Below are 7,366 nucleotides of genomic sequence, written 5' to 3' on the forward strand. Positions count from 1 at the left end.
TACTAGAAAGAATTAAAGACAAAATGGTAGCAGTCTCTTGTTCTTCACCCCCTTGTCTCTATCCACTCTAGCTCCTGCCACCTGAATGAAGCTACTTTCAATTCTTTGGTTTATACTGGCATTTTTCCCCCTATTTCAAAATCATAGGCAGTATATATTACTCATTTATTTAAGACTTATTTTAGACCTGTTTATGGCCTGGTTAGCATAGTAGATGAGTATTCTTTGGCTATTTTTAAATATTGTTCTTTGCTGGACCACATAGTATATTGTGATTATGTTTTCTTTCTTGGACTATTTATTTTTTCCTTGGAAGTTAATAATTGCCTTTCTTCTAAAGCTCATAATATACTATACATTAACTAAATTTAATGTTAAAAAAATTTAAAAAAGAATTGCCTTTGAAAAAGTTTTGTAGTAGAGCATCTGAGTTTTCTTATACCTTCAAACACCTCTCTAACATGTTTTTTTTTTTTTTTTTTTTTTTTTTTTAAGATTTTACTTATTTGAGAGAGAGGGTGAGCTAGTGGGGCAGGGGTTGGATGGAAGAGGGAGGTTAAGGGACAAGCAGACTCCATGCCGAGCATGGAGCCCCGATGCAGGGCTTGATCATGACCTGGGCGGAAACCAAGAGTTGGATGCTCAATTGACTAAGCCACCCAGGCGTCCCACTCCTAACCTCCTTCTTCTTCTTCTTTCTTCTTTCTTCTTCTTCCTCCTCCCTCTTCATCCTCCTTCTTCCTTCTCCTCCTCCTTCTTCTTCTAGATTTTATTTATTTATTCATGAGACAGAGAGAGAGAGAGGCAGAGACATAGGCAGAGGGCGGAGCAGGCTCCATGCAGGGAGCCTGATGCGAGACTCGATACTGAGACTCTGGGATCATACCCAGAGCCAAAGGCAGATGCTTAACTGCTGAGTCACCCAGGAGTCCCCTAACATGCTCCTTGATTAAAGTTTTTCCCATGGTAAAATGAATCAGATAATTGTTCAGTTCTTTTTTCCTTGGAGTCATCCTTCATGGAGTTCTTTGCCCTCCCGCTCCAATATGGTCTGGTCACTCCTCTCCTGATATTTTCCTTTGCTACATTCTTAGATTAGAGCTTAGCTTCTATTACTGGAAACTCTTAACTTTCTGATTTCCTCCCTTGTTTTGAATAATGCATTCTTTAGTAGCTTCCTGGGAAATGCTGAATGAAATGATAAAGGTTTTAAGAATTTATGCGTCTGCATATTTACCTTTTATTTTGCTCTCATATTTTTTTGGATAGGTAGGAATGTCTGCCCAACTGTCATTATTTAAGCACTGTAAAATTTTTTTCATTTTTTCATTTTTTCATATAGTATGTAACTATATAAATACAACTTAAAAACACTGGTCTCTTCTCTGGTTAGCTTATAATTGAACATGTGTGCTCTGAATACATTTTCCTTCTTATAGTAATAATCCTCTATTTTGTGTTCATCATTATGCTGTTTTTCTTATAGTTTTATCATTTATGTCTATCTTTAGCAAAATATGTATATTTCTCTGTTTTGTAATATAAACATTGATTTATATGTGACTTGATTTTTTTTGTTCTTGCTATTGGCCAATTGATGGGTTTGGGACAGCTGTCCTATAGAGTTTCTTAAAATTTTTTTTTTTTTAAATTTTTATTTATTTATGATAGTCACACAGAGAGAGAGAGAGAGAGAGGCAGAGACATAGGCAGAGGGAGAAGCAGGCTCCATGCACCGGGAGCCTGATGTGGGATTCGATCCCGGGTCTCCAAGATCGCGCCCTGGGCCAAAGGCAAGCGCCAAACCACTGCGCCACCCAGGGATCCCTAGAGTTTCTTATATTCTGAATTTTATCTGCTGGTTCCTTGTAGTCTTAGGACTCTGTTCTCTTATTACCTAGAAACTGGAAGTTAAATCTAAAAGTTTGGTTATATTCAGGTGCAACTTTCTGTGAGAACTTTTATCTCTGTTACCATAGTTTAATATTCAGCAGCCCTTATTTACTCATTTTTCCTTTTAAAAATGGCATCCTGGGATGCCTGGGTGGCTCAGTGGTTGAGCATCTGCCCTCATCTCAGGGCGTGATCCTGGGATCGAGTCCCCGGATAGGGCTCCCAGTAGGGAGCCTGCTTCTCCCTCTGCTTATGTCTCTGCCTCTCTCATGAACAATCAATCATTCATTCATTCAATCAGTCTTTAAAAAATAAATAAAAATGACATCCTAAAAAAATGTAAAAATGGCATCCTGCATTTTATCTCTGAGGATATTCATTATAGTTTATTTTTAAAAAATATTTTATTTATTCATGAGAGACACAGAGAGACAGAGACAGACACAGGCAGAGGGGAAAAGCAGGCTTCATGCAGGGAGCCTCCAGGATCACACCCTGAGCCGAAGCAGATGTTCAACCGCTATTATAGTTTCTTTAAAGTTTTCTTTTGCTACTGCCATTCTTTCTTCAGAATTCTCTTCCTGGGTTTGTTTGGCTGAAGTACCTCATGCCTGTTATTCCTTAAATGTTGGAAAATCCCATTTCAATAAAGGCACAAAAAAGTCTTGAAAGCCCTATGTGTGATGGTTGGGTAGTTGGGAGTGGATTGTCACAGATGGTAGGCCTCACCATAGAAAAATTTGTTAACTAGCAAACTGTTGGGCACCCTGTGCAAGTTATGTTAATATCTACAAGACTTTTCTCTGTGGTGATTTAATTTCTCCAGAAAAGGATCCTCTAAAATTTCATCTGCTGAATCTAAGTTGGGTGGCTGACATTCTGGAATTGGGCAGAGAATAATAGCCATGTTTACAGAGCAATAGCTTGCTCCCTTCTAGTTTTGGCTTTGCTTAAAAACAGCCGTTTTCTTGAGGAAGCAACTTCAGCTCTGTGGATAAGTTGTTTTTTGTTTTTTTTTATTTTATTTATTCATGAGAGATACAGAGAGAGAGAGAGAGGCAGACACACAGGCAGAGGGAGAAGCAGGCTCCACGTAGGGAGCCCGACGCAGAACTCGATCCTGGGTCTCCAGGATCACACCCTGGGCTGAAGGCAGCGCCAAACTGCTGAGCCACCCGAGCTGCCCTGTGGATAAGTTTTCATATTTGTAAAATGGGAGCTGTAGTTACTGATCTCTGAGGTCCCTTTCCACTGACACACTAGGCCTGACCTGCAGTTTACAGCTTTTCTCCTTGGGAGACAGAAGGGTATGTTCAGTCAAATTAAAAGGGGCATCTGGGTGACTCAGTCGGCTAAGCATCTGACTTGATTTTGGCTGGAGTGGTGATCTCGGGGTCATGAGGTGGAGCCACGGGTTGGGCTCTGGGCTCAGCAGAGTCTGCTGCTTTCCTTCTACTCACTGCCCTTCCTGCATGGGCTCTCTTTCAAATACATAAATCTTTTAAAAAAGATAAGTAAAATAAGCCTGGAAGACCAACCCCTGATGTCAGAAAGGTTACTTCTGAACTGATGATGCTGCTTGGAAATTGATGCCGCTTGGAAATCTGCTGAAATCAGGCATTCCATCCCTTAAGGGATAGGTTGGCAGGAAGTAAAGCTGCTTCCACTAAGTCGCTTTTGGACATTTGGGAAGTTGCTTTCCTTTTTAATGGCATTCATCAAGTAGCACTGGATTATCTTTTAGGTCCCATCTTGCTTTAAAAAAAATTCTCCAATTCAGGCAGCCCGGGTGGCTCAGTGGCTTAGCGCTGTCTTCAGCCCGGGGTGTGATCCTGGAGGCCTGGGATCCAGTCCCACATTGGACTCCCTGCCTGGAGCCTGCTTCTCCCTTGGCCTGTGTCTCTGCCTCTCTCTGTCTCTCATGAATGCATAAATAAAATCTTAAAAAAAAAAAAAAATTCTACAATTCAAGTCACTTGATTCTTTACTAGTATTTGTCTCATATGAGCGATCCAGGTTTTTTTTTCTTCTTCTGGCTGACTTGATTTTAAGAATATAATAGTATATGTATACATGTAATACATATACAAAATACGTGTTATTGGTAAGGCTTCTGATCAACAGTAATTAAATGTAAATTTGGAGGGATAGTCAAGAATTATATGCAGTTTTTTGTCTATGTAGAATTTGGTACCCCTAATCCTGTTATTCACAGGTCAGCTGTACTTGATTCTTTGGCAGCAGCAACATGGCTTAGTCCAGTCCAGGCTGTTTCAAAAGGGAACACATGATGAGATTAATCAGAAGCAATGAAGACTGTTCCTTCACTTAGGTCTTCCCGTTATAAAACTGGCATCATCTACCAAGCTGCTTTTGTAAGGAAAATTATGTTCCTAGCCAGGATCTTGGATGGGTTAAGAATGGGTCAGTTTTAAAATTTCAGGTGTCATGTTAACTCTTATTTGTTAAAGACTACTTACATACATTTTGTACTCATCTACACAGTAGCCATTAAATTTGTTATGGAACTTAAGGGAAATTAATAGCCATGTAAGATTTAATATAAGGTGAAGTCTTCTCTAAAATAATGAATTTGAACATCTGACTTCCAAATTCTCTTCAAATTTTAAGGACTTACTGAGTTATATAGTATACATAATGCCAAACTCCTGCATTTTCATAGTTAAAATGTATCAAGTTTTGTTGGACTAGATAATCTCTAAGGCTCTTCCATCCTTTTTTTTTTTTAGGCTCTTTCATCCTTAAAGAGAATTCCCATTAATAGATTTTTAAACATTTTATAATGGAAATGTCCAAACATACACAATTATACAGGGAAAAACTAACCCATTACCAGTATATGGCCGATCTTGTTTTATTTATATTTAACCCCAATCTGTCTCCCTCACCCAGATAGTTTTGAAGCAAATCCCACTTTATTCTCCAGATGTTTTAGTACGTAAGAAAAGGGCTCATTTCTGATTCATCTCTATTCCTATAAGATGTTCTTGGTTGAAAATAGTTTCACGTGTAATTTTAGTGTTAACAATTTGAGTATATTCACACTTTTTCCTTCTAGGGACTGGTTTGGTTGAAAGACAAAGAAGCAACACATTGTAAACTTTGTGAAAAGGAGTTCTCACTCTCTAAGAGAAAGGTAAGGGAGATGGGAAATGAGTCCAAAAAATTTGGTGCAAGCATGGATTCTAACTTTACTCAATTTTTTTGATTTTTCCATTTAAAGCACCACTGTAGAAACTGTGGGGAAATTTTCTGTAATGCCTGCTCTGACAACGAACTGCCTTTGCCTTCTTCACCAAAGCCAGTACGGGTTTGTGATTCCTGTCATGCATTGCTGATCCAGAGATGTTCGTCTAATTTGCCGTAAGACTCCAGAACGAAGTCCTTACATATGAAAGTACCTACAATGAATGGTTTATGTATGAACCATGTATATGATGTATTTAGATAGCCCTTCTTAAGCAGCTTTCAGACAGTATTGGTACCAGTTTTATCTTTCACGTATTTCAACTCATGGGAATTAGTAGCTGTAGAATAGCTCCTGTTATTCAAAAAGAACTTTCAACAGGGCATGCTTTAAAGTAACTTTAATTCCTAATTGATGTAATAGTCATTTAACTTTTAATGCCACTAAAAAGGCCAGAAAGCATAGCTAACACACATTTGCCTTATTTTTTAAAGGCCTTCTTAAATATAGGGGTTCAGATTGTTTTATTCTACAAATTGTCAAATTGGTATTTGATGGTGCCTGTAATTTTAATGCACTTTAAAGCTTCAAAGTTCTCAGATCAGAAATGCATTGAATTTTTTACAAGTATTCGTATTCCAGTTCAACAGACTTGCTAAGATTTCAACCTTAATTATTTGTCCTTTCTGTCCCACTTCCTTTTCCCATTTTGCATTAGAAAAGGCCATTATTTTATCTTATAAAATTTCCTTTTGGTCCTTCTCTAATCAGTGTATTTATTGGTATTTTTCAGATATACTAGGTTAAAGAGGTATTATTTTACCTCAACTTTTCCTTATTTTAGAAGGAAGTTATTTGAAATTATTACTTGCACAGCTTTCCATATGCTACATACACCTGACTCACTAAATTCCTAATTTTTTTAGGGAGGGCTCAACATCTCTATAAATGAAAAAGAAAAAAAATGTTTACTAGTAAGGGATTATAGGCTCCTGATTGATTCTCCTGGAGAAGCATTAAAGGAGAAATCTAAAATAGTTTGCCCGATAGGACTGAAGTAAAAATTTTTAGATTTCCATTTCAGTAACTTTTAGGAAGCATTACAGTGCAGTGATCCTTTACTGCACATATGTATACAGTGAAATATTCACCATTTACTGAGTGCCGAGAGCCAGGATCTTGAGCAGATGAAGATGTGGTCTCAGCCCTGCCATGAAATACATTAACTATTTCAAGCACGAAAGATTCAATAAACACTAATCCCATTATACCATACTTGCAGCACACCAAGAATATTTAAATGTTACCCTCATAAAATCAATCCTTTAAACAGCATTACCACGTGGGAGATCACGTTTTCCCCTTTTGGTATTAATTTCAGCCATGCACTTTAAGCCTGTGAACCTTTGTAACAGATCAGATAGGAATTTTTGATTATTCCTAGGAGCACTGTCTTTAGTGAGTTAATCATGGCCACCCTCTTCCCACCTCAAACGAGGTTTGTCTGTAGGATCCCTTCCTCAGAGTATAAATACTTTCAATAGGGTTTAAAAATAATTTTCTAAACTGCCAAAGTATGAAATCAGTATTTTACTTGGATTTATTTTCTTCATATTCACTTAACTTTTGAGGTCTTCAGTTAGAACCGCTGTACAGATTTTTAAGGTGGTCTTTCTTGAATGCTGATGGAAATAGTCGAGATGCGTTATATTCTTGAACTGTTTTGTATTGATGAGATGAGTAAACATTTTTATGATGGCTAAAAATGAGAATAAGCAAATAGGAAATTTCAAATACTAAGTGTTTTTTTATTATTGTGCTTATTAGTACAAATTTTAAATTGTGATTTTGCTTAAATTCCAAGGCTGGATTTCATTCGACAAACCATGATTTTCAGTCCCCCTTTAAATTCCTTGCTATTCAAAACTGTTTATCATCATTGGTTTTGGGCTTTTTGTATGCAAGCTTTTATGACATCAATATAATTTGCTTCATTTAGTTTGGGCTCTTATTTAAAAGCCATTTATACTAAATTTTGGATTTTGTTATAAAACTTCCAATTTGTATTGTGAACTAATTTTCAAGATTTGCCCTCACAGTATTTATCTTAATGAATTTCACATATCATTCTCTTGTCTAGCCAGTACTACCACAATAATGCTATCACGGTGCCAAGGAATTGTGACTGTAATTCTTCTACTCTGCAATGTTTTAAAATGTGAATTTTATAAGCCAAATAAAAGATATGAAAAATTAAGCCTTTTG

At 37.2% G+C, this 7,366-nt stretch overlaps 1 protein-coding gene across 6 annotated transcripts in view; it reads left to right on the top strand.

Annotated features, from left to right (window-relative positions):
* Nucleotides 1-7,358, top strand: part of RUFY2 (RUN and FYVE domain containing 2) — a 51,364-nt gene extending 44,006 nt beyond the window's left edge. For all 6 annotated transcript variants that reach the window (XM_041750748.1, XM_041750746.1, XM_041750745.1 and 3 more), the window contains 2 exons: nucleotides 4,973-5,050; nucleotides 5,138-7,358. In XM_041750748.1, coding sequence (XP_041606682.1) covers nucleotides 4,973-5,050; nucleotides 5,138-5,281 — 222 coding nt within the window. In that variant the 3' untranslated portion in view covers nucleotides 5,282-7,358. The remainder of the gene's footprint in view (nucleotides 1-4,972; nucleotides 5,051-5,137) is intronic.
* Nucleotides 7,359-7,366: the final 8 nt, after the last annotated feature.

Source organism: Vulpes lagopus, chromosome 3, assembly GCF_018345385.1.
Source record: "Vulpes lagopus strain Blue_001 chromosome 3, ASM1834538v1, whole genome shotgun sequence".
In the NCBI taxonomy this organism is placed as follows: Eukaryota; Metazoa; Chordata; class Mammalia; order Carnivora; family Canidae; genus Vulpes; species Vulpes lagopus.